We start from the raw sequence: 27,979 nt of genomic DNA on the forward strand, positions 1-27,979 counted from the left end.
TAATGACTTATTTTCTCTATTGCTCATAGGACCCTACCAATGGCTATTACAATGTTCATGGCCATGATGACCGCCATATCCGCAGCAGTGGATTTTCTGAATATGTGCCCAACTCTCGGCCAGTCTACACTCCATCGCAGCTGCCCTCCCCCAGCCCTGTGTATGGTCAGCATGGCACCCAGCCTCGTGTCTATGACTTCTCCCAACGATACGCAACCACCACAGCAAGCAGAACCTCGTACGAACAACAGCAAGCTGCCCAGCAGCAGCCTGCCCAGCCAGCCAGTATTTATCCCACGGATCCCCTTTACAGTGGCTCTGCTTACCTACCTGCTACCTATGGCCGTGCCTTCACCAGCTACGTTAAGCCTGCTTCCTATGAGAAGGTGGATGCGTATGATCAATCAGATCAGGCCAGCAAGGTGTCTAGCTCGTCTCGTTTCTCTTATGCCTCCTCACAAGTGTCCTCCCAGCAGTCTGACTATGGCCGGCCCTCACAACGTATGCAGACTCATGTCTGATTGGACAAAAACTCAAAAAAACTAAGAGTACAGGAGCGGTGAGTAAATAACCATTGTCACCTCCACATACATGTGTGGCTGGACTAACATGAACAGAGACTTTCTTTTTCTCAGACAGTCCTCCAAGGATTTGTGTGGACAGTTTTTGGAGGGAATTGTGTTTTAGGTTGTGGGATAATCTAACAACCTGGGAAGGATGACGAGATCTACAATAACGCTAAATGTAGAGCTCCTGAGCTGGAAAATTCTGCCGATTGTGATGTTCAAGTCAAACATATGATGAACATTACAGTGTGATACCTCACGAGGTCATCTTTACATGATGACCACCCAAACCTGTGGAGGTGTTCTCTGAGTGAAAGGGCCAACTAGAAAATATATCAAATGCATCTCCTGAATTTGGGTGGCCAAAACAACTGGGGTCACTGTTTACCTGCATTCCAGAGTTTGCTTTGTGTCAACATTAAATGTCAAATATGACTTCAAAAATACTTTGAAAGAAGATATAACAAGCTAAGACATTTTTTGGGGGAAAAAAAAACAACCCAATATGAACAACCTTTTGTTGTCCGTCATTTGGTGTTTTGTTGGCATGCAAAAGGAATTCTAAGCACATTTGTGTCTCTTATCATCAACAAAAGACTGAGCTCTCCACAGAGACAGACATAAACTATTCTGCACAACAGGCTAGCTGTACTGACCAACAAGTGCTACATGCACTCTACTGTATGAAGAGTCTAATCTGGCCTGAGCTGTATTCCTGGAGCTTCTCCTGATAATAATTGTAACATGTTGGACATAGCAGTGTTGGTTACCAGTGGATAAAAGAAGGAGCTGTGAAGAGAATGTGTATTTTAGCTCTCATTTCAATGGGGGACTCTATGTTAACTGTATGTTGAACCAAGATGGACAAGGTAAGGCCATGAAATCCCAAAGATGGTAATAATTGTATCGGGGAAAATGGGAGCTGATGCTAAAACCTGCTGTCCTGCCCCTGGTATTGTTTTCTGCCATGTTTTCTGATTGTAAAATTAAAGAGTAGGATTTGACCAGAACAATCAAAAGTGGCGGGTTGGAAAATGGTGGCAATCTTGAACTTGAAATAAACTTGAATGCAGCGTCAACTTCAGCAGGCTCAGGTGGGGTAAAGACGTGAGGCAGTCCTGACGTGGGCTATACACTCTCAAGTTTTACAACTCAATCAAATTGTCTCAATATGTTTACAAGAAACAGTACTACCCTGAAACACTAAGTATCTGTACAAATGGCTGAGCCCATACTTTCTCTCTGTTGCATGCAAACGATGTGTCTAGTGAAAATCTTCAGCATTTATATTCATGTCCATTTCATGTTTGAGACATTTGTTTCTGCACCTGACCCAGTTGCATTCCACTTCCTGGATGTTTCAGTGTGGACGCCTGTACTGCCATTTGTCTAAAAAGCTGTTCCCAGGCAGCCTAATGAGAGAACAAATGTCACTTAAAGTAAGGAGGCAAACATCATCGCTTGTCTTTATTTTTATATTTTATATAAGCCTTAAAGTACAGCGTGTAAGCTGCTCTATTGTAAAGTATCTTTATATACATATGTATCGATCTTGGTTGATTTATTTGGATCCACAGATTTTCTTGTCAAAGTTGTTCATCAATCATCGAATGCAGTTACTATGCTTTTTTTTGGAACACAACTAATTGTCATTTGTTTGTTCATTCTTTCAATAATGTATTAAGAATTTTATTTGCTAAAAATGAGCTATTGTTGCTTGTACCTTTGTACACATATTTATATTTAAATAAAACCATTTCCGATAAACAACCGGCTTGCGTGAATCCTGGGAGTTAATCAGCCTGGTGAGTAGCTTCATCGGGCATGGAGAACGGTGACAAACAAAGCTTCCCATGTAGCAAAAGTGATGAATACATAAATTAGCAGCACTGTCTATGTTGATTTTCCAATTCCCCCAGTGGTGTGCTGCTTTTAATGAAGACAGATGAGATAGTAGAACCCCCACTGTATGTGCATCCACCTCCCGAAGTCAGCCTGCCGATCTCGTTGGGAAATAGGATAGAGCTGTGACAAAGGCAGGTATTATTTGACAATATGAGTTCGTCTTGTCACCTCTGTTCCCCAGGTAAGCACAGTGCTCACAATGGGGAGGAGAAGTACATGCTCATTACAATTCTACAGTGAGAAGGGACAAGGTCTCCCAAGACATGCAGTTATTATGCACGACATAATACAAAACAAGATCCCATCAAAGACAAATGATACAGGTAATGCAATTAGGTCCTGTGGAATCAGATAAAATATTTTTATTATCTTGACTCTTTCTTTAAAAAAAAACCATACAAACACACTCAAACAAGGAAAGGATATAAAGTAAGGCCATAATCGAAATCCCAGTTAAAGTGTAAAATGAAAATATCCTTGATTTAAAAGTTGAGGCCTCCCTACTTTGAGAAAATACACATTTATTCTTGCATAGTTTAACAGTCTCTATAGAATTCACAAAAAAAGGCCAGTTGAGTGACATCTTCAACAATAATTTCTTAATTTTTTCCCCTTCAATAATACTTATGTAAATCTTTGGTATGCTTATCTAGGATTTAACAGTTCCAGAATAAGTCCAAGGAAACCATCCAGTCAAATATGTTGTTCAAGCTGTGAGAGGAAACTCTCATAGGGATACGAATGGATTGCATTGCTCTGGCAACTGGTGAAAACCCTGCTGATTTACTTTGACTCTGAGGTGCGTGTGATCGAAGACCCCAATCACCCTGAACTTAACTAGAGACCAGTGCAAAAGTCGACCGGGCCTAATCCTCATCCCTCCCTTTTGAGTTTAATATTTCGGCAAATCATTCACAGACCTGGCAAGGCCAGTAAGCATCTGTAAATATGAAGTACAAATACTGATCTAGGATGCCTGTTCAGATCATCAAAAACTTAGGAATCACTCCAGTCTCATTCTACAAGGACCATGCTGGTGTTTTTTTTGCCTGTTTTAGCCTGCTGACTACAAATCTGATATACCTCATTGCTGGCCATTTTCCAAAGCAAAACATAGATTGATTAATGCATTTTCTACCTTCAAAGCAGCAGTTTTTATTCAGTTTCGTATGATATGAAAATGCCTCGACATGGATGTAATTTCTTCCTTTCTTTCGTTTTAGTTTTTGTCAAAATTCTATTTATCATATAAAACCCCAAAAGTAAAGCTATTAACTGCATGAGCCTACTGGCAATGTAAAACATTCACTGCAGCAAGAGGATAAAGGCATCTCACCAGTTTAAAAATATATAATACTAAGGCTTAATAAAAAAAAAAAACTAAACAAGGGAAGGATAATGTACTCAGAAAAACACTTAGTCATATTCTGAATCTGAATTAAAAGTGGACAAATCGTGGTAAAATAAATGGGGTAAAAGACAGTGTTAATGAACTCCTTTAAAAACTATACAAAATATAAGTCTGTTTATTTGTGAATGTGTAAATGGGAGGAGCTCATTGGGTGGTTGGCAACCAAATAAAGTGTTTAAAGTCATTAATGCGAGTAGGTGGGTCCATGCAACAGCATCCCCAGCCTGCTGCTAAATGAATAAATCTCAGGAGAGACGTGTCGTGAATCAGACTAAAATGTTCCGTCTCCATTATTTTTAACACTATGATGTTCCCCGCTCGGCGTTCCTCCCTGTTCCTCACAACGCCGTCAAACTCCTGTCTCCTTTTTGATCCACTCTCTCAACTTGGTGACGCGCGAGTAGACACCGGGCTTGTTACGACGAGCACAGCCCTCACCCCAGCTCACAATGCCGGCCTGGAACCACTTCCCACTCTCCTCGAAGCACACCAGGGGGCCTCCGGAGTCTCCCTGGTAAGCACAGTCGAGGGAGAACGCTTATGAGACTGGCTTTAGATGTGAGAGCACAATAATTATATGGGAGTGAAAGCCTATCTGTATCAGGCCATTGTCCTTTTTATTCTTTTCTGGTGAAATTGTTGCACTATCTCACCTGGCATGCGTCAACTCCTCCAGCCAAGAATCCACTGCAGAGCATCCTGGAGGTGACTTGGCCCTCCGTGACCACGTTACACACTGTGTCATTGATGATTTTCACTGATGCCTTCTGTAGAACCTGCGCCTTTTGACCTGCAAGGGCACGACAATGGGGTCAGCACTCTGGCATGTGACCTCTGTGTTCACCACTAACTTCAAAGGTGTTAATGGGTCGGATCAGTGTTAGCTAATGAAGGTTTAAGAGGCTTCCCAGGGGAGATGACGTCTGCAGTGATATATGGATATGGAAAAGAAGGCTTAATTGAATAGAACAGATGAAAAAAAGATGAGAGAAAAGGTAGGCAGGATGAAGCGGAAAAGAATGTATGTCATGATGGGAGAGATAAAGAAATGGGAGGGACACTGAAGGAAAGGAAGTAGACAGGATGAAATGGGGAAGAGATGAAGGGAAGGAAAAGGCAGGCAGGGGAAGAAGATGAAGGAATGAGATGAATAGATCACTGTGAGAAGGATGGGGGAGGAGTGGGATGCCTTAATTTTGATGCAAGTTGGATATGCAAAAAGGAAAAACAGTGGTAGAGTGGGTCACCCATAATCGAGGAATAACAGTATAAATATCCCAAGCAGGAATAATAATAATAATAATAATAATAATTACTTACAGTGGAAAAAAAAGAACGAAAAAAAGACTACAGTTCTACCCAGAATCACCAATTCATGCATAATACCTCCTTCTCGGAGCGCGCCCCAGCCTGTGACCCAGCAGGACATGCCTGCAGGGAAGACGTGGGAGGAAGCGGGTAGGCAGATGGGTTGGATGGTGTTGGTGAACTCCAGTGGCGATCTGAGCTCCAGCAGTGCAATGTCATAGTCAAAGGTCATCTGGTTGTAATCCGGGTGGGAGATGATCTTCTTCAATGGGCGGAGCTGTATGCCATCCTGCTTGAACAGGGACTGCATGCCACTGTAGGTTTGCCAGTTGGATGCAACATGGTTCCTGTGGTGAAGCAGTATCAAGATGTTATTTATTTACATGTAAGGACCAGGTGGATGCATGCAATCTAGCACAACAGCCCTGCAACATGTGCTACGTTTAAGGTTAGATTATGTTTTGCTTTGTTCGTTTTTGGTGTTAAGTTGTCAAACTAAAACTCCAACAGTGTAAAAAAAAAGAACTGTACATCGTAAGCTTTTTTTTTTACATTTGCCACTGCATGATTGCATTGGACTACATAAAATGTTCATATTTTCATACATACACACATATATATATATATATACATATATATATATATATATATATACATATATATATATATATACACACACATATACATATATATACGTATACATATATAATACACATATATATACATATATATGATATATATGATACAATATATGATATATATATATACACATATGTATATGTATACTTATATATATATATATATATATATACACACACACATATATATACATACACACACACACACACACACACACACACACACAAATACACAATGAACACATTTAAATAACAACATTTTGTATTGCAACTATCAACAGCAACTGTGAACCCATGAGAATAAAGGCATTCCCTGTTAAATCATAATAGTGGCTAAGGTTGAAGAGCATGGTTAGTGCACCACCTACAGGCCACTCTGATGAATACAGCTTCATGCTTTCATGGATGAGATGTAGGAACACTTTTTTTCCCCCCATTGTATCAGGGGAAGTTTTCCATAATTTTACAGGCAATGTGTGTATAAATACTCCTCTGTTGCGCACAGTTCTATTTCTATCCAGGTGAATGCATTTGAGAAGATTGAATAGTAAGATCTAAAAAGGGAATATACAGCATAGTCCTGCTCTGTACATGTGTATGTGATATGGATCTGTGACTCACTCTTGGGAGCTGGTGACAAAGCAGTGGGCAGCAGAAAGGAGCCACCTCTCAGAGATGATGGAGGCACCACAAACATGTCCATAGGTCATGAAGTGAAGGCTGACCTGCCAGGGCCACTCCCCGAGCTCAGCGTTCTGCCCGCCGACGATTCGATTCAGCTTGTAAGGCCTGGTGCCACAATCTGTAATTCAACAGAAAATATAATGAAAGAGGGAGGTGTTGGAGTGCACAATACAAGGTGAAACTGGCATGAATGATCGGAGAGAAATATCTGAAAATGAGATTAAGTTGACTTGGAACCATCATGACACCGACCTTGGCTGTGAATGCTACTATGACTCTTTGGAATCTTAATAAGGCATACTGGCATATTAGCTGATCAAAAAAAAAAAAAAAAAAAGAGAGAAAAAAATACAGACACACCCTGAGGCTTAAATGGAGGAAAAAACAAAAACTTCAGAGATGACAAGAACTGCTTTCAAAGATGAAATAAATAAAGCAGTCAGGGCCCGGGGCTCTTTTCTAACAGACAGCCCAGCGCGCAGTTCAACCCTGCCTCTATAATCTAGTTTGAATGTTAAGATTAGGTCCACTTTTGAAATTTTTAAAACGCTGAATTTTGTAAAGGGGAAAGAAATTAAAACATGTATTACCGCAGTCGGCCTCGTCCGAGTTATCAGAGCAGTCGTTGATGCGGTCACATTCGGCATTCACCTTGTTGACGCAGTCTTCATTCTTACACTTGAAGCTGTAGTCGGAACAGATTCCAGGAGCTACAGCGGGATGGAGACAGGTTCCCAAATGAAAAAACATTTCTAACCAGTAAAATACTATGCAATCAGCGAGGCTTCAAAGTGAGGCTTGAATGCACAATACAGAGTGATTGAGGAAGAGATTGCATTGATTGGGCGTATTGATTGGGGTTGAGGTCTAATATCCCTCTTTATTCACAGAAGTGAAAATCAAAAGGAAATGAAAGAGTGCCCTTTGTGTGTGTCTGTTACTGAGTGAAAGGGAAATTGATAAAAAGTGGAGTGGAGAGGGGGAGGAAATGAAAGAAAAAAACAGTGCAATAAAAAAATACTTGGAGTTCAGAATAAAGTCTTCAGTGCAACATCTTTGTTAAACCTGCAACTACACGGGAGCTGTTGTTGGTGGTTAATTACTTAATGGTGTGTGTAACATGCTTAAAAATCTCTGGTGATTTTTTTTTTTAAGTGTGCATTGAGCTGGGAAGAGAATAAGCGTAGCCACTTACAGGTTTTACAAGAGGCCTCGTCGCTTCCATCTTCACAGTCCTTCTTATTGTCACACACAACATCCTGGGGCAAACAATTCCCATTACCACATTGCCACTCGTTCTCCCCGCAATCTGCAGGCGATGAAACATAGTGAGGAAGGAAATTACAACGAAATAACGGCGCGGCTACGGTACGCATTAGCATCGGTCTCCATTCTTCTTGCATGTACCACATATGATTAAGTGTCTGGATGGACGTGGAGCAAATCGGGCGAGGCGTCAAACAAAGTCCATTACTGATAAAGTAATGACTGTACACAGCCCAGGAGTCAGTGATCACCACATTAGCAGTGATGTGCATTTAATGTTAGCACAATTAGCCCAGCATTAACTGGGGTTAGAGTCCCCTAAAGGATGCTTTAAGAGAGGGGGACACTTACTGCATTGTTTCTCATCGCTCCCGTCTCCGCAATCGTTGACACGATCGCACACCCAGAGTTTCGGTTTGCACAAACCATTCTCGCAAGAAAACTGGTCCTTCCCACAGTCTGAAACAGCAGAGATTCAATCAGACAATGCAACTCAAGAAAATGTACGTAGCCTATCGGGGATTTGAAAATGAGATGATCAACAACACAAATCAACGGAGCTGTGTTTTGACAAATGTGTTTGTCCTCTTCCTTGCAGAATATGAAGCTACAGACAGCAGCCAGTTAGCTCAGCACAAAGACTGGACTGTAAAGGCTGGCTCTGCCCAACACCTCTAAAGGTCATTAAATAATGTGCTATATTTAGTTAATTTAATGTGTGTAAAAAAAAAACTAAATTAGCTGTAGACTGCTTTTTGCCCATTAGCTGGAGTCTAGCATCCTTGAGGCAAGTTTATCTATGTTGCAACATTCAGACACAAATAAGTTCAAAGTGCTTGACATAGAAATACATTACAAATGAGATATTGATAATAAATTGACATTGATTTTAAAAAGAATATAAAAACAAGGCAGTGCGAGGTGAAGACAAGATAGGTATAACCTTACCCATAACACACAGCTTGAGGTTTTTATTTTGTAGCCTTTGGTCTGATGCAGGTGAGATTTTCTCCCGTTTCCAGTAGTTTTGCTAAGCTAACTGGCTGCTGGCCATATTTAAAAGGCAGAAATGAGAGTGGTATCTTCTCATCTAACTCTAGGCGAGAAAGCAAGGAGTTGGCTCTCAAAATGTCAAACTATTCCTTTTAGGAAATGAGAGGAGGACATAGGAGATGATTGGAATAGGAGTTCAGGGAGAAAAGGCAAGACACGTGTGACCGGGTCAAGGGGGAACTTACGGCACTTCATCTCATCGCTCATATCACCGCAGTCGTTCCAGCCATCACACTTCATTTCTTTTGCGATGCAAATGCCAGAGGCACAGGCAAATTTGTTGGGGCAAGCTGCTCACATAAAACAGAAACGAGAGAGGCAGCAGAGGAAAAAAAAGAATGAAAAGAAAGACGATGATGACGAATTGAGCGGGAGGGGGTGACAGTATGTTCACAACATCTGTCATGTTGCCAATGCTTGTCCCTGTTCATCAGAGCAATTATAAATCCATTTTAGTCAAACTGGGAGATGACATAAAGAGCACAGGGTATTGAAAGCGCTGTGCTCCTGACTGACAGTGGCAAATAAAATAGACCCAATAAACAAGCTCTCTGGTGATTAGTCTTGCTCTCGAGTTTGACTGCTGCAGTTTCTAAGCCTCTATCACTAAACAGCTCTCTTTGACTGTCAGTCAGCCACCATTTTCTCGTCTTTCTGACTACACAGTTACTCTTCCTGTCTACTCTACAATGGAAGGCTAAGGGTGTCACTGTCACGTTGTAATATGTCACCCATCTTGACAAGTTCTGTGTAAATTTGGATGAGAGACAAGACTGAACTCACGATTTGCGGGATCGTAGGCGCTGTACTGTGCACTGAAGCCTTTGTCAGTGTAGGACTCATCGGAGTGGAAACTCACAATTAGGATATTGGTGGTACTGGTCAGAGCCAAAGAAGACATTTCTCCACAATACCTGGGAAGTAAAACCAACTATTAAAGCAAAACCCAGTTTCATTTTTGTACTTCTAGTTGCTTTGATGAAAAAGTAATTGCTGATATTGAGGAACATGCAGCCGCGTTACAAAAAAGTGCAACGGGGCAAAAAGCATGAGCAGCCAGACGAGTTGTAAACACACCAACAGTTTAGAATCTGAAATATTTTAGGTCAGAACACTTTAAACTGTCATCAATTGTGCAGGAAAAAGTTGTTTAAAGTTAAACTAAGAAGTTGGTGTGTAAAATGAGATGGATGTCAAAGAAGACGGTTTCCCCTTTGTTTCCTCTTACAGACACATTTGGCCAACCTGAAGGTTTGTTCAAAGCCAGTACGTCTGTTTATTAGACCACTTTGTATGTGCTTCTTGTACAGTCCGACTTCTTTTTAGCTCTTTAACTGGCTGAGAACAATTGTGTTGTTCATTATAATATCAGTATAATTTGTAATTAAAGAAATCTTAGTGATGATGGCAATATTCCAACTTAGTGATGTAATAATGCATGATATATAAAAGAGGATCTGAATCTTAGTCTGAGTTACCAATGTTGTTACAAACTAAAGGACTGAGAGAAATGGTTGAGTTTACACAGACATATAAAACTAAAACCCTGATTTTGTTGCATTGCAATTGTATTTCATTGAAAATAAGACCATATTTTTCAGTATTTTTACATGCCTTCAAAAATACTGTTTTTGCAAATCAACCCTGAAACATTGTGATACTATTTTAGGGCCATATGGCCCACCCTTCGTACGATAATACAACTTTACTGTTGCTGTACAAGCTGGAATGTCCCTTGAATGCATACACTCCCAGACAAGTAATTCACACAAGATGCTGCATGTCATTTAAATGAGTATTGACTCCTTACTTGGTTCCCATAATTTCCACATAGTCTTTGTGACAAATGCGGGTGTCCACCCCTGGCTCTTTCATGCGGAACATGTTGAACTTCACCCGCACCTGGTTCCCAGCAGGGACCTACAGTGCAGAAGAACAGGTGATTGGTTCCTAACAACCTTATTTGCCATGCATGTCACTCCTCCACCTACACACAGACACAAAGACCTGTCTATCCCATGTAAATGCAAGCATACAAGCTGCAGGCACACACACACGGGCACACATACGGGCACATGCATAACAAACACATAACAAACACACTCTGCAAAAAACACTGCAGCTCAGCTGGAGCTGCAGCAGCAACAGCGGTCTGACAGATGAAGATAGAAGAGGTACTGAACAGCTTGGCTTCTATACTGCTGCCTCGGCATTCTTCTCATGGCAGGCTAAGGATGGCGGAGGAGGAAGAGGAGGAGGAGGAGGTGAGTGGGAGGAGGAGGGGGGGCAGTTGGGCAGAGGAGGGGGCCCGCGGAGAGAGGCAATGTTGTAAACCTTGATGGTCCAATTGCAGTCCACGGCAGGAGGATAGAAGCTGGGATGAAGTGGGGAGGTGAAGATTCCTGCCTGTTCAGTGAGGACGCCACCACATCTTCTCACTGAAATGCACACATCATTTATTCACATTGTGGCACAAAATTATCATTTGTACAAAGATCAAAATGAACTCAACAAATGTAGCTGATATAGTACAGAATGCTGCTGGCAAATGGATGATGTTAAGTACTGTTAATATCTACTTAATTACCATCAATCATGGGAATCGCTCTGTAGTGGGCCTCGAAGCCTGGCCTCTGGACATGACTATCAGTAATAAAGTTAATCAGCATTATGTTGCCGGATGACACCACCTCCAGAGGGTTGGAGGGAGGCCTCTGACCACACTTCCTACAAGAGAACAATGAGCAGTCAAGCAAGGTGGTAAACAACGCACGCACAATTGTAGAAACAGAATGTGTTCATAACAACATTGTAGCAAACACAACTGCCATGCATTCTCCAAGTGTTTGATGCATTTTATAGATCGAGTCTAATCTTCCTTAGCTAGTGCAACACTTATAGATCACAAATACAGCTGTAATTCTCTGTAGTCAGAAGCATTAAAACTCCAGCGCATTAAGATGCTCTAAGAAAAACAATAATTTGAAAAGAAACCAATGGATGAGCAGTGAGAAATCGAAAAAGAGATAAATACAGAGAGATGTGCCAGCACTAGATAGAAATTGCTTAGGCGGAGTTTCAAAGTCAAACATTTGGTACATTAGCAAAAAGTTTCAGCACTGCTGCCGGCAGAGCCATGGAAGTGTGAATGACGCTGCAAGAACAGCAATACATCTACCTCCCATATAATAATGTCATTATAGAGTATTCTATTATGGCTCTCATAAACCCCATGTCACCTTGGATAAAGCTGATCACTCAATAGCATTATAAAAATGTAATGCATCGCTTGGTAACGCATATTTGTTTGGCAATGGTTTCTGAGTTTAAAACCGCCTGCAGCTACAACTGATGCTGCGTTCAGAGCCTGTAGTTTCAGAATCCAACTCATTCCCCACAGACAAAGTGCAATTACACACTGTGGTACAGCAGGGTTCAGGGTGGCACCTTTCACAGATTTGAAAGCAGAGGTCTTTTCGAGCCAACTCAATCTCACTGGGGTCTCTAAAGTTGACACTAAATGGGACACATAGCACTGAAGGCTTCAGAGCAAAAGGAAAATTTCTTTTATCACAAATCCAGTGAAAGAAATGAAGTGGAACATGTTTCACCAACATCAAAACAGCTTTTATGCCCACATCCCACTGCAACATTTTACTCAAATACAAAGTGATTCCTAGTGGTTTGCCTTCTGGGAATCATGTGGAATTGTATTTCCCCTCTGTCTGGACTGCAGGGCTAAACAAATTAGATAAATGTTGGTTGAAGCCTTTCAAACAAATGCTGCTAAGGCAAAATGAGAAAGTGACATGTGCCACAATTTGATGTACTAAGTGAAACGTGTCATTTACTAGTAGTAGTGCAATGACAGTATGCCGCTTGTAAATAGTAAAATGGTAAAGTCTGATCCATCCATCAAGATTTAACATTCTAAAGCATCAATATTATTATTATTATTATTATTATTATTATAATATGTCCCATGGCCAACATGTCTCCCAAACCCTCTGGACATGCTCAGCCCTACTTACTCCGTGATGGCCTGTGAATCGTCAGGACTCAAAGAGTCATAAATCGAGACAAAATCATCGGAGCAGTCATCTTCGATGTGGAAAAAAGGGAAACTGACAGATATGGCGTTGTTCTCCGTAGCTCGGATTTGCCACTGACACCGAGACTTGGAGGGGTAGCCTGTGGGGTACCCCGGAGACAAGAATTTGCGCGTCGCTTTGTCAGCCTCCAGATGGTAGAAACATTCTTCTGGGAATAAAGACGATTATGTCAAACAATGGGTGTGGGCATCCTGAGAAACAGTAGTTTATAAATGGCAAATTAAAGCCAAAACAACATCAAGTCCTATATCATCTTCATTAAATACTTTTTTTTTATTTTCTTAAGACATACTGACAGTAAAAACAGAATCTAGATTCTTAATTTTACAAAGCAATGACATTGCTTTACAAATAATGTTATCTGAACTCTATGTAATCATGAGTTTTTCTACCTTTTATGCTATAGATGTGTATGGGTGTAAGGGTAGTACACTTACTATGGTAATGTAATATAAAATCGTCTAATCATCGAAATGTTATAAATCACCAGACAGTGCCAAAGAAAAGTGTCGGGCATAGTGAGTAACTCGCCCTGGCCTGATACAGGGTTCTCAATCTCCGACTGGAGCAGCACATGTACAGTACAGGCTTGGCCAGCCATTCGTTACAGACTGGCAGTAGGGTGAGCATCTAGCCAGCTGGAAAATTACAGCTGCGAGTGATTGAAATGGGACATGCTGTACTCACCAGCTGTGGGGTTCCTGGCCATGCGAGGATCTGTGACTGGAAACACAGAGATGGGGGTGAGGGTGGAGAAACAGGAGGAAAGGTAAGAATGGGTCACTAAAGTTGCGAGGCTGATAGAATTTGATGCATGAGCCTAAAATATTTGGGTTGCACATTTTCTGTTCCATTTCCCCGCAGTTAAGGGAACTGGTGATGGTGTGTAGCTCTTTCTGCTCCATCTCACCTTGCCCTACAGCAGCAGCCCATACATCTCTGTCTAACTATCTGGGACAGCAACATCAAATCATACCCACAGAAATCATTTTAAATAGGACCAAAACCACTGAGTCACGGGGCCAGCGCTTGGGTAGTGGCCAGGATGTGGACAAATGCAATGTGAATGCTGAGAAGACAGAATGAAGAAAAATAGCTGTCTCAAGCCAGGCCAGGGCCAAGCTAATATCATTAGAGAATCCAAACGGCATAAAATGTGCAATCTCAGATGCAGCACAAGCTGAGAGGTCTGGTTTATCTGTTATCATCTTATCAGCACAATTCAGAGCAAACCCCAATAATACAAAGAGAAAGCACGCAGAATACCAATGCTGATGGGAGATGACAATAACCTTTTTCAGATCTTTATTCACAATGCTTCATCTTTGATGATTGTTGAATGTCATTTTTTTAGAACCTGCTTTAGAAAAACACCTAGCTGTGCCTATCTTTTGCCCCCTGGCCCTGGTGGTACTTACATGAGGCAGTGATTTCACTGATCTCGACATCGCTGCTGCTTGCCATGCTGCGCTGATCCTCAATGCCACTCTCCAGTGTCTCCAACACCCGCTCCTCGGAGAACTCTGGCACGACCGCCAGGTCACTGGCTGGAATATCAAACTGGGACCAGTAATAGCCTATCACGCCCTCACTGGTGGAAGCACAGATGATAAGAGGATGGAGAGTGGGAAGAAGGCACAGAGAGACCATTCACTAACAAGCTTCAACATTCAAGAGGAAGCAAACATTGGTGAAACGTGTAATTTGGGTTATTGTAGATCACAAAAGCCAAATTGAATCAACTTATAAGAGTGAATTGCTGCTGGTGCTGCCATCTGGCAGAAGCTGCATGCTCTGTTCACATCCTGTATAAGTACGGCATGACTACATGGGGCATCAACTGTCATGAATTACTGCAACTGCTGATTCATATTTCACGACAATGCAATACTACACAAACATGTGCTCACATGTCAACAGACATCTAACCTTTGTTAGAAAATGCAACAGGCTTGAAACTCCCAACCCTTAGGAGGTTGGTGCCGCAAAGTTTTTCCCTCATAAGTTTTAGCATGAAGCTGTTGTTATTCACAAAAAGTCTCCACAAGCATTACAGCTGACTGTTTAGTGGTATGAAAAAAAAAATAAAAAAAAAATAGAAGAGCTCAATGATACCTGAATGCAGTGATCACAGATGTTGTGTAGTATTTTGCAAGGAGTGGATCTTTCTTGTAGTTTTCGCTCAGCTGTGAAGAAAAAAAGTTTTTTTTTTTTTTCTTTTTGAACAGAACATGTACAAGGATTGTGTGCCTACAGACAAATTAACATGTTAACATAAAAACTGCCTTCCATGATAGCACATGACGCAATTCTCAATTAACCTTCAGCTGCAGTGAGCGGTGTCAAAAAAAGAAAAAGAAAAAAATGGGCTGCAGTCATACTCGGTCACAACCATATATTAAACTTGCAGTGTTAGCTAAGTTCACAGCAAGTGCTGATTGTGGGAAAAAAAAACTGAAGGATATATAATACACCAACTGGTAGGAAAAAGTCAGAGCATTCAAGTTTTACTGAATCTCCCTCAAGGTAACACCAACATGGAAAAAGAACAAGCTGCAGAACACAAGAAGTTTCTATTTATATTGAAAATGATTGTTCACAGAACAATGTGGTCAATTATCATGAAATAAAATATCAAGACCATATTCAAAAAGTTAATTTCTAAATTTCGATTCAGAAAAATGAAATATGAATCCCATCTAGGAGAAAGAGAGGAGATCAAACAGCACCATTCTCCAGGACTCCACAGACAGGTGGTGACAGATTACAGTGTAAAGTCATGGGACAACAAGTTAAACACGACGCTTCACTGCAGCAAAGCACTGTTTACTTGAAGCTGTACACTACTTCTACCTGCCATGCAAAGATATCTGGATTTATTCTTTAAAAGCTTCTCTTTTTGTTCCATGAACCTCGTATATCACAAAGCTTTCCCCCAATTGTCTAGTCAGCCAATATTCCTGTCCACCACTTCCACTCTAATTCTCACCTATCACCCTTACTAATGTAGCTTTTTACTGAGAAAGTGTGTGCTTGATGGGTTTGAGCGAAGCATTTCTTTTTTTTTACCAACATGGTTCTAAGTGGTGCTACAAACATCTCCACTGCCTCCAATAATAGGAGATGCTGTTGAGGGAATTACTCAGGGAATGCACAGCGTTTTATTCCGCCGACGCAAATGTGCCCTCAGCAGTTTCTGCGTACTGGGAGGGACATATTTAAAAATTATTTCTACGTCAGCAAACAACATCCAGAGATAATCCTTAACAAGAGAAGAGATCTGGGTGTAATACTCAGCTCAAAATAGATAACAATAGCATTTTACATGTTAGAAAAATTAACAATAGTTGGAAAAGAACATCTTTAGGTGTAAGACTCACAATTGCCTCCAACTTTCCCGCCAAATTCTTGAATTTTTGGCTGTTGGTGTCCTCCAGCTTTTGGTCGTAAGGCATATTACCCAGCTTCATGTGCCCACTGAAGACCTGTACTGACGGGCTGACCATCTTACTGAGGGTGGCTTCTGAATCAGCAGCTCTGACTTGGGAGGAGAGAGGCAGATGAGAGTTAAGTGTTTGATCAACAAAATGCTACGAGATGGATGCCTCTGATGAAAGAGAAAACTTTTTAACTGGCTTTGAAGCACTGTCTTAAGCTGTACTGTGCAATCTCTCACTGAAGACAGTTTGGTTCGCAGAGCAATTAAAACAGCCAGTTGAATCAAGATGGTGTTTATCAAGACTTCAGAGGCCTTTTTCATCAGACTCTGCATGTGTAAATGACAAGACAGCTGTGCCATGGACTCCGACATTTTTCTCCTTTGCATTATTAAAGGAGAACGTCAGAGCTGTCAAATAGGCTAACACTAATGGGAAATTACAAAGTCCAAACAAGCCACTCTTGCACTCTTGTATCAAAGAGTTGTGCCTTTACAGCTGGTGTAAATGATCCACTTTACAGTTTATGATGGCTGTCTTGGTAGTAAGTGATGTTACCAATGCAAATATCTGAATTTCTCATCTAATTCTATCAGGAATAACTTTGATTTATGCACAGAAATGCTCACAGATCGTCCAGCATGTGGTAATTATCTTCATCTTTAATTTACCCAAGCATATAAAAGCGCAGTGCTGTACTCCCAATATCTAGCTTGGATGATTTATTATCGGAAAGCTTTAAATACTCACAGACAAAAAACCAAATGAGAAATGCTGCAACAGCTGCAAGAATGAGAAACGCCACAAGAACGGCAATCAGGATGCCAGTCTTCCGCTTCGATGGCACCTTCTCTTTGCTGGTTAAGAAGTCGATCCGCTCAAGATGGCCATTGCGGCCCTAAAGCAGAAAAATATAAAAACAGAGTCAGCAAACAAACAAGAAGTACGCCATGCCCTAAATGGAGAACATGGAGAACCTTGACATTGTGAACTACAGGGAACCTAAATTTTACCCAAACCTTAAAATAGATTTACAGATTATTCTATCAGAAGTGGTTCATTAACAGATGTTTTTTGACTGAACAAATCCCATTTCATGAAAATGTATTGGCTACATAACTATTCCATCCTCAATCTATGCAAATAAATTCATCATGGTAGTAAACTGAGAACCTCCAAAAGATGTATCTGTAAATCTGTGTGTATATCATCTAGAAAACATAAACAATACACGTGTTTGCTTTGAAAGCGTTCAGCCTCAGATCATTTTCTTCTCTATAAACAGCTGAGCTCCTAAGTGAGCTTAGATGGAATTTTCTATGACTGACATTAGAAAGAAAACTGTATAAACACACCATTCCCTTTACAGAAGTGAAAAATACTCTCTGACACCAGGACTTTTTTTCTATGTCTAAACTTGTTAAAACTTTAGAAGGAAAATATTTCTGACCCGCTGCCATGAAGAGTCTAAAAAGAAGTCGACTCAGTGTAATCGAGGAAGACAGAACAGTTTTACTGTAATAAACTAAAGAGTACTCGGAGAGCCTCTGCCAAGGCCAAGAGTTCACTCTTATATAATATGCAAATCTCCATCTGCAATCATTATATATGTCTGGATGTATTTCCAAAACAATTAGAAAGATGTCAAAATATGTTTGTGCCCAGCTGAAGCCTCATATCTCAGCTGTTGTTCTCCTCGATCAAACCACTGTCCTCAAGTGCTTCATAACTACTGCTGGCTTTATTGAGCTTGAGCAAGTGTATGCGTATCCCTGAGGATTACTGACATCTCTGAATGTGGAGTCAGCGTATTTCTACAATAGCCTATGTTTTGTCACTTCAATTTTAAAGCCATTTCAAGATTTTAAGAGGCATTTAATTGGCCAATTGCTGGATCCTCTCCAAAATATAACGGGTTCCCCTTTGGTCCATGCTACACCCTTCCACAAAATATCATGAAAACTGGGGGAGGGTCTTTTCTGTAATCCTGCTGACAAACAAACAGACTGCACCGAAAGGCAGGGGTTAAAAACTGCTGCATGATTTAATTGCACAATGTGATGTGAACTACATTACACAATGTTCCAAGCGTTACGAGTTCAAACACGCAGCTTCTATACGTTTGCAAAAACTGGCAAAACCTGTTTAGTAAATGTGACAGCTACCACACTCATATCTCCATCGTACGATGGCTACGTGCGAACCTCACAGAGTAAGAATATGGGCATGGGGCTTTGGGCTGTGTGTGGCTGTCAATACTGTATGCGTGTCTGTTGTTGAGCTCTCTAAAGTGGGTGGACTGAGAGAAAAGGTTTCAGGCCCGTTAGTAATCAACACACAATGAATTCAGTGCCTGCAGGCCATGAGTGAAGAAGCCCGAGTGCCATTAGGGATGGAGAATCACTTTGGTATTAAATCAATTTGTCAGATGGGCTGCCCCTTAAGATGGGGGCTCAATTACATGAGTCTGGATGATAACTCACGGCAATTAAGGCCTATTCTTGCCCAGCCCAGGCTTCCACACATGCTTTCTAATTGGAATCTGTAACCGCAATCATGGGCCAGAATGAGAGGAATCATTAGATATGGGGTCAGCAAGTGCTCCAGGGTCCTTCTCTATCAGTCACCCTGATCACAGCCTAATAAAACCATTACATACTCTTCATCATATTCCATTCTTCACCACTAGAAAGAAATACTTTCCCATATTTGAACTATGTGCTGCATTTTTTTTTCATACCAGCTCAGTCAGCTTTGCTATCTTTAAATGGAAAGTAGTCAGTCCGTCAGTCAGCACTGAATTATGAAGAAAAGACACAACATGCTGACGCTAAATAAAACTGTTAATGTTTGACGAGAAAACAAATCTGGGCTGAAACATCGCTGGTAAACACGTGCAGTCAGTTGCGACGGAGTATTCCTGTGTAGTCGAACCTGCCTGACAAGTAGGAAACAAGTTAACAAGGCTGAGAGGTGTGGCTAAAATAGCAGCTCACCCATAAGCAGTGGACTGTTGTGAGCCGTGTAATTTCAACAACTTCACTGACAACAATTTCTCATACTGCAAAGTACTATAGCACTTACCTTGATTATTTCCCTTTTAACTGACTGTATATATTTTGATTTATGTAATTACATTTATCTGATGACTGTATTTACTTGTACATGCACAACAAACACAATACAATCAGTGTAGTAGTAGTTGGTGCTTATGCCACCTGTATCATTTCCAACATTTAAATACATCTTCAAGCTTTAAGCACTCAGCCACACTTGCTTTAATGAATAGGTAACACAGCCAACACTAGAGGAAAAAACATCCCATAGTGTGAAACTGGTTTGTGACTCGGTTCTCTGAGCTCTGTGAGAAACTTTTTTTTCTCCTTCTCAGCTCCATTATCTCCTAAACTGTCTCCACTTCAGTTGGTGTGGAGGGTTGCAGACTCCCAAGTGCCTTTCTGTGACAGACAAAGATGTCTTCCCTTCCAGCCACCCTCTAACTTTTACCTTCCTAATTTCTTTGAAGGCAAGCAACCATACCTCATTTCCCTAATGTAGCAAATGGGAACCCTTGAAGTTGAGAGTTTAGCCACAGATCTGATAACCTTTGCTGATATACAGTCACTGTAGTTACTATGATCACAAACAAAGCTCTCCAATAGGCTTTTTTCCACAGACAACATTTTGACATCTCACAGAAGAAAACGCACAGGTGTAAATAATGAAATCAGTGAAGGCCAAATTCCATTTCTGGGACCTGGTATTGCGTATCCTGACTCACCATCACGATTTACAAGGGCACTTGGAAAAAAAAACAGAGCCATCACTAACGTTATCTGTCACACTGCTGTTTTTTTTTCCTTTACCGTGACAAATCCAAATGTTTGGTGTAAAAAAAAAAAAAAAAAAAGGGGCCTCTGGGATTCTACATTGAAAAAAAACAACTTAATTTTATATCTCAGCCAATCAGCCAGTCAGGTCATGGCCCATTTTAGAGCAGCAACATCACTGCAGTGTCACAGTATCACACAGCACAACATCTGAGGCCTTGCAGGAAGGTTCAGTTCCACCCATTTAGCATTGCACCGGCATAACACTGTTGCATTCAAAATGGACACTTTTAAAAAAAATAATCAGTGGATTAAGCACAACCAAAGACATTATTTAATTTATTGAATGCATTTTTCCTTCTTGTCCAACCCTGAAGGCTTAATTACGCACAATGCAGATTCACTGTTACAATATTAGCAGCTAATGTAGCCTCAAGCTGATAACCTCGAGCGGAGATGAAGACAGGCTGGCCACGTCTTTTTACCTCCACACACCCAGACTTTTTGTTGCTTAAAACTTCAGTTTTCAGCTAATGCTGACTCAAGTGACATGACTCGAGGCAATTCATCAGATTTCATGCAGATCCTATACAAAAGGCTTCAAACAACGTTTTGCACACATGCAGTCATATTGCCCAGGACCTCTAAACAGACTTGAAACAGTAAAGTGTAAAATTGTTGGCATTGCCCTGTGTAAAACTCTCATGCGCATTGGTACTGCAACCAAAAGGCCCAAAGAAATATAACAACAAATCAGAGCAATTCAGGGTCCAACAAGATCATACAGCGATAACTTTCAGTGAAGAAACTCCTACACACATCTCCTACCTGACAGTAGCCCCGAGCAGATTTTTAGCAGTTCGCTTGTTACTGTGTGCTGCAGGTCCAGCCAGGCAGCTGTGTATGAGCATGAGGTTGGGAACAAGTAAGTCAACAAATCAACCCTCATGGCGTCTTTCTCACTACACAACTGAGGAAGACTGAAGGAAGAACAGAAGTTCAGATAGTGCCCACTGGCATATTCGCTCCCCAAAGATGCAGACAGTGGCTAAAAAGGTCTGACAAAGTGCACATAAAGCCTGCGTAAAACTGAATAGAACTGTTAAACTTTACAGAGGATCAACTTTTAATTGGAATGTGTCATTCAGTGGAGTCAATACGAAGAGATGTGACTTTAGCATTGCATTCACTTCACATTGGTTGCTGAGTTTCAACATGGCCGCTTTAGAAATGTGGGCTGAAATACAAAAGAAAAGCAGCGTGGCCTTGCCTGAAGAATTATTTACAGACGACTCTGCTGAGTCACCACATAAGCAGAGAACAGACCGACTACATTAACCACAGTATTCCCATTTGATTCAGTGTCTAAAAATGACCTCATTGTCTGTGAGTAATCAAATATTTAGTTACCAACAGTTTCACCCAATACATTTATGTAATTTAAGACAAGTATCTGTCCCAGCTTAAAGATGAAAACAGTCAAGGTGTTGAATGACAACGTTTATACGTGCTGATTTCTATCAAATTTAACTGCATCCATTATATGGTTTGATGGATGTTTGGCTACATTTAAATAAAGTTTTGTGTTTTTATTGTTCACTTGTGTCAAATACCCTATACTGTGGGCATCTCTGAGCAATGCGAGAGATAGTATAACAATATGCTACAGATTATTTTAAGTCTGTTAATAATAGTCTCTACACTGAGAAAGAAAAATAGTTTCTTTTGCCTGATTTCTGATGCTGTTCACTCATATTAGCAGCAGTAAACTAACTGGTACACAAGATATGTGCATTTACCCAGGAGCAAACACTTTCCATGAAGCTGTCAAAAAAATGATGTAGGGCTGGCAAATTTGAGCAGCACGGACCGATGCCTTGTAACCATTAATGAATCTCTTTGCAAAGAGGAGTTCACCTTTGGCTGTCTGTCACTTTTTTTACGCCCACATCCTCCACTGGTTTTGCAGAGAGTCTAAAAGAAGACTGGATTACAGTATGAAATAACAAGAACTGTCTGAATATTTACATAATGTATGCCTGTTCTGGGAGAATTTGACCGATAGGTGAGGCAAAATACGCTTTCGGTAGTTTTCACATCCTATTGTCACTTAACATACAAGTCTGCTTAAATGTTACACTACAAAAAAAGCCTTTCACTTCCTAAAACAACGATATGCCTTCATCATCAAACCAGTGTGAATGTGACGAGCAGGCAGCAGCTGTGCCACTGATGCCACCCCACCCTGTTGTGTGGTGGTACAATGGAAGTGAGACACTGCTGTAGATCTTGAATAGTTGCTACATGGGTGTTTCTACCGAAGAGTTTGAATGTGACTCCACCAACGCAGGCTACCCAGTTCCTCGGTTTGAGTGATTTACCAAAGTAAATGACATTCAACCAAACCCCTTCCATACAATCGGAAAACATAAAAAAATAATAAAAAAAAAAAAAAAGACAAGTTTGTACCAGCTACTAATACTGACACAGTATGTCTCTAGGCCTCTATCCCTATCGCAACCACTCCCCTTGGTACAGCATCTACCAGATCCAGAATAATCACAGGCTTAAACAATAGTCACACAGCTTTAAGAATTGTTTTCTGTATTTGAAGAAACCCAAATTGAACATAAAAAGTATCTTCTAAAAGGTAAATAAGTCTGATGACTGATAAGTGTGATTCCCTCATCTGACCTGGTGCCTTAGTGACACCCAGAAATTACTGTTTGGTAAATAATAACAAAATGATGTGTAGAAGAGAGCAAGGACAACATAGAAATTGAGAATGTAGAATGTGATAACCTACATTTCCAGTAGTTGGCTTTTATGTTTAATTTAGTGAATTATATTATTTCTAAAGTGCAACCTCACTGTAAACAACCTTAAGGGTCAATTCCCTGACTCCTGCTGAAATCAAATTCAAAACTTCCTATTTTAAAGTCTGTCTTTGGCCAAAATGAAGAACACAGAAGGACCCATTCTAACACTCCAGAAGTGCATGTTTAAATTATTTATTCAAAGGGTGAATGTTTATTCAAGATTGAGTGCGGCCCAGAAATGTAGGCGACTTATGGTAATATACAGAAAGGCTATCAAAGGCCAAATGTCTGAGGAGGAAGGATTTTAAATGAATCACTGTAAATGTAATCGTGTTATGGACACAGCTCCCACAGAGAGCAGTATAACAGCAGCAGATCTAGGCCCAGAGCAAACTTTAGTTATGTAGTGTGAACCTGGGTGAAACAAAACAACATATACCGTCACGAGCGATGACGTTCAAATTAAATAAATAAACAGTTGCGTCAAATTTGACAAAACTCACCTCATATTCATATCTGGCAGAATTCATCTTCAAGAGAGAAAACCGACAGGAAACCAAGGGGAACCAAAACAACTGTTTTTGGCGTGTTACTTTGTTTTCCTTCACAAACGAAAGTGCAGGAAGTTACGAAAATATTGTCTTAAATGACGAGTAAAAAGGCGTATTTGAAGTTTTAAAAAAAAGTACCAGTGGTCTCTTCCTGTACCGTCGCGGGCTGGAAATGCTGCAACACCTGACCGACCTTTTCCTCACACACCTATGATATAAACCACGCCCAGAGCAGCACCTGCAGCAGCTGTAGCTGTCCTACAGAAATCAGACCCTCCTTCAATACCCTTCAATGCCCTTCAATGAACCGTAAGACCAATTATACAAATAAATGTCCCTGTGTTCTCTCTAGCAGTGTTAAAGATACAGGTTTTATTCAACCACCCGCTTCTCCATTTGGGGACTTGCTGCAGGAGGAAGTGGTTTTTTTTTCCCCCTTTATTTTCATTACATGTGTTCCCCCTGCTGACCATTTGTGGATGTTGCTGCCAAGTACTCCGATTTTTGTCATTCTGTGACCAAGTAGCCTGTGTGGAAAGTACATTAAATTGCAAATTAGTCTAAAATGTAGGCTAAGTTATGTTTATATTCTGTATATATAATAAAAAGGGCTACAGATTTCCTGATGCTTTACAATACTTACATGGACGCTTCATAGTATTTTCATATGTCATAATTGTATTTTATTTACTGACTGGGATGTGGTTATTACTCAGTCAACCTTTGGCCCAATAATGGTCATAATAAAAGTCAGTTGATTGCATACTATATGGCATGCTCTACAATTTCCCCCCCTCAGAATAAGTCACTGGAATGATTTTAAGCAGGTCAAAGAAGTACTGCATGCACACACATACACATACAACATATGGGTCTGAAAGGCTGACACATCTAATGAAACTACTTCTATTTTGCGTTCATTTATTATTTTATTTATAATTTAATGCAGTTTTCATTATAAATGATATCATCTCAATAACATGTACATGAATTTCAGAATATTGTGGTATTTGGTCTACGTATTTCCTTTGTTTTAATATCAACAAACACTCAAGCTGCATGGGTAAGTTTGCGTTAAACCTGATAACCGGATAATGTTATCTCACCATGATCTGTCCCAGAGAGCTCTGTGTTTGGATTTCTCGGCCCTCAAGTTCCCCCATAAATGTTCAGTGGGTCCGAGGCCAGATGACTGTGAAGGAAAGTCTATGACAGTCAGCAATTCTCCTTGGTCTTCTCTGGCCCTTCAAGAAGTTGTTACGAAGCTTTAAGGCATGTTTGGGCTCATTATCCTGCTCCAGTATGAATCTGATGTGGAGTCAATTCGGTGCAGGGGCCCAACTCCAGAGTAGCGAAACATCCCCAGCTCCACGTTTCACTGTGGGCTTGTCCCACTGTGGTATCACTCTCTGTATGGTGTGTCTCCCTATATACACACCTATGTCACTGCCACTAATCTCTAACTTGAATTCATCAGTAAAAAGTTTTTTTTCCATCATCCAATGTTAACTGTTTTAGCCCACTTCAAGAATTTGGCCTTGTTCCCCCCTCTGAAAAGTGGTTTTAGGACCACTGCTCGATCTCTACGAGAGAGGTTTCTTTTGACAGGACTTTTGCTGATTGGAGTCTTGAGCTCCTTATTTAGCAAATTCTGTATAAGTGATGAAGTAGCTTTTATGCTTGATGTATTGATCTTCTGATGATGAGGTTACTTCAGGTTGGCCTCATTGTGCTTTGGATACAACTGATCCAATTTCCATGAATCGTTTTGCAGTCCCATGCATGGCCCTCATAGAAACCTTCAGTACACCCATGATTTAACAGTAAAGAAGCTCATCTTTGTTTCGAACTACAATTTGACCTCTGACACTTTCACAGGATTTTGATGCCATTTTTCACACTATCACACTGTTACTGAGGCACAGCCATATTTATCACAGGTGAACAATGACATGAGTAGATCAAATCCACCTGAGTGTAATCTGAATACTACTTCAGCGGAAGTGGTACAATTCAAGGACATCCAGCCTTTTAGTAAATGTCACAAATTGGTTTGTGGTTGGCACTGTCGCCTCACAGCAAGGAGGTTCTGGGTTCAAACCTCGGCCGGGGCCTTTCTCTGTGGAGGTTTCATGTTCTCCCTGTGTCTGCGCGGGTTCTCTCCAGGTACTCTGGCTTCCTCCTACCGTCCAAAGACATGCATGTCAAGTTAATTGGTGATTCCAAAAACAAAATGCCCGTAGGTGTGAATGGTCTTTGTTTCTGTCTGTCTATATGTGTTGGCCCTGTGACAAAATATCAACCTATCCAGGGTGTACCCTGCTTCTTTTCTTTTGAAATATTACACTCCAAATGTAATCTGCGTGCAGTTCTACCAGATATGTAGATTTTTCATTAGATGACATATCATAAAGGCAGTCAGCTTTCTGCTCAGTTTAAGCAGCTACGCATTAAAAGAATACAAACTGACTGATAATACACAATACAAATCTAGTTTTGTCTCTTAAATCCAACACACAAAAAAAATCTCAGATGCATTCACAAATTGTCACCACCAGATGTCTCTCTTTATCAAGCCACAGCGAGGACGCCATGAGTAAAGTCTGTGATAAATACCCGCAGAAACAGGGCTTGGTTCTGTCAGACTTCATCCCCATAAAAGCCCCGGCTGCCATTGGAGAGCCCGTTGGCAGCGAGAGCGACCAGGAGGAAGACGCAGGAGAATACGCACGAACGCAGTGTCCATCACTTCAGCTGATGTAACCAGACAGCGTATGTTGGAGGCAGTTGTTTTACATTAGCAACTTCGTCACAAAAAGAGACAAAAGAAGGCGAGAAAAAATGGGACATACCGCAATACCTATATTGATGGCTGTATTGTCCTATTGCGTACGTGAAAACGTCGAGGTAAGACAATCTGAATCATTCGTAAAGGCGCATTGCAGTTTTGCTGCTTGTTTCACTGAATGTCGACGTGTGTTTCGGGCAAAACGTCGTGTTTTTAGTTATGTTGAGATTATGCATACAGTTGCTCCTATCTGCATGTACTCATCTAGGGCAGGTTTAATTTGTAGATGTACCCTCGAGCAACGTCCCATGTCAACAAGAGTGATGACACACAGCGTTCATAAAAAGGCTGTAATATTGAAATGCAAATATTGCTCTGTGATACTGACGGTAGGTCACACACTCAGGGGAGGCTTCATCAAGATGTGGTTTACAGTATGGTTTTGGTTGCTGCGTCAAGTCTGGGCCTGTTTTCTGAAAAGATGAATGTTACATGCGTTTTGTTGTGTGGAAGGATGGATATCAAATCCCATCTCATTGCATCCCATCTGGCCTTATCAGGATGGGAAATCAGTTTGCATCCGTCCTTTAGAGAAGTGGTGCAGCTCTCGAGCAGGATGGGGTCATCACGCATATTCAATTGCTGTTCCGTGTTCTTCATGAAAGAAAACGAAATAGATTTTTTTTTTTTAAGTGTCCCAAATGGATCTTAGAGAGAGAATCAGGAATACTGTGACGTATGAACCAGCGTCAGATTTCCAATGGATAATGTTTGTTCATACACCTCTGTTTCTAAATCTGTTGCCTTGATAATGCATGTGAGCAAACAAGAGGGCATGACTCTGATGTATTTCTGGACATAAACAGAGATAGGTGTATGTGCTAATGAGAAAAATGGGATCATCCTGTTGGCATCTGTCTCCATCAATAGGTAAAGGGGAAATGGTGAAAGTCACTTGTTCAGAGTGGCAGTCATCCAGGCCTCGAGCTGTTCACCCCTCCCTCCCGTCTCATCACGACTCACAGCAGACCCATAGTTTAATAGACTTGACCTTTATTTCTCAATAACTCTTCAGTCACCCTCACCCGTCATCTCCCCCTGTGACAGACGCGAGGCGGGATTTCAGGTTGGAGCATGTTCACGTGCGTGTGTAGGAGCAGGGTGGTGTTGGAGGTGTGTGTGAGGGAGATGGGGAGGAGGAGGAGGGTACATGAGGATGAGTCATGATGTCCCAGATGGAGCTGGGGTTCAGATCAAACGCACGTTTCCACCTGGAAATGACGAGCGAACACACCTGTTTCTGATATCTGACGTACAACATGGATCATCTGACCGCCGGTTCAGAATCTCCCTGAGTTTTTAAGACGGCTGGTGAGGTGTGTATTTATTTGCCATCTTCCACAGCGAATCTGTAACAAGTCATAAAGCCTCTCCTTTCATTCTGAAATAATTTCACTCCTCTATAAGAGCCTTAGCGGGATTACTGCTATGCCGAGGAACAGGCTTTAGCCTCATACAAGAAGACCTGCCCATGAAGGTTTACACTGAAGATTACACTGTAGGAGGGTTGACTGGCTGGATTACACTGTGGTATTAGACCCTAATAAAACT

The 27,979-nt window shown here is 41.0% G+C and overlaps 3 protein-coding genes across 5 annotated transcripts in view; 2 read left to right on the plus strand and 1 right to left on the minus strand.

Moving 5' to 3' along the window:
- The window catches only part of kirrel3l (kirre like nephrin family adhesion molecule 3, like), a 36,076-nt gene extending 33,740 nt beyond the window's left edge, over positions 1-2,336 (plus strand). For both annotated transcript variants that reach the window (XM_069143048.1, XM_069143049.1), the window contains exon 15: positions 30-2,336. In XM_069143048.1, coding sequence (XP_068999149.1) covers positions 30-521 — 492 coding nt within the window. In that variant the 3' untranslated portion in view covers positions 522-2,336. The remainder of the gene's footprint in view (positions 1-29) is intronic.
- Positions 2,337-2,808: 472 nt separating this feature from the next.
- Positions 2,809-23,731, minus strand: st14 (ST14 transmembrane serine protease matriptase). Its single transcript, XM_069143047.1, has 19 exons — positions 23,533-23,731; positions 17,131-17,278; positions 16,324-16,484; positions 15,059-15,129; positions 14,362-14,534; positions 13,631-13,666; positions 12,863-13,091; positions 11,419-11,558; positions 11,166-11,269; positions 10,642-10,751; positions 9,615-9,745; positions 9,017-9,121; positions 8,130-8,237; positions 7,708-7,821; positions 7,103-7,222; positions 6,450-6,630; positions 5,269-5,537; positions 4,536-4,672; positions 2,809-4,393 (listed from the first exon to the last, which is right to left on the minus strand). The coding sequence occupies exons 1-19, from the start codon at positions 23,557-23,559 to the stop codon at positions 4,232-4,234; spliced, it is 2,526 nt and encodes an 841-aa protein (XP_068999148.1). The 5' UTR covers positions 23,560-23,731; the 3' UTR covers positions 2,809-4,231.
- Positions 23,732-26,211: 2,480 nt separating this feature from the next.
- Positions 26,212-27,979, plus strand: part of aplp1 (amyloid beta (A4) precursor-like protein 1) — a 40,076-nt gene continuing 38,308 nt past the window's right edge. The window contains exon 1 of one of the 2 annotated variants that reach the window (XM_069143050.1): positions 26,212-26,487. In XM_069143050.1, coding sequence (XP_068999151.1) covers positions 26,422-26,487 — 66 coding nt within the window. In that variant the 5' untranslated portion in view covers positions 26,212-26,421. The remainder of the gene's footprint in view (positions 26,488-27,979) is intronic. The other variant, XM_069143051.1, reaches the window with a different exon arrangement.

The sequence above is a fragment of the Embiotoca jacksoni genome, unplaced genomic scaffold (assembly GCF_022577435.1).
Source record: "Embiotoca jacksoni isolate LCO1_2020_lvr unplaced genomic scaffold, fEmbJac1.0.p SCAF_11, whole genome shotgun sequence".
In the NCBI taxonomy this organism is placed as follows: domain Eukaryota; kingdom Metazoa; phylum Chordata; class Actinopteri; family Embiotocidae; genus Embiotoca; species Embiotoca jacksoni.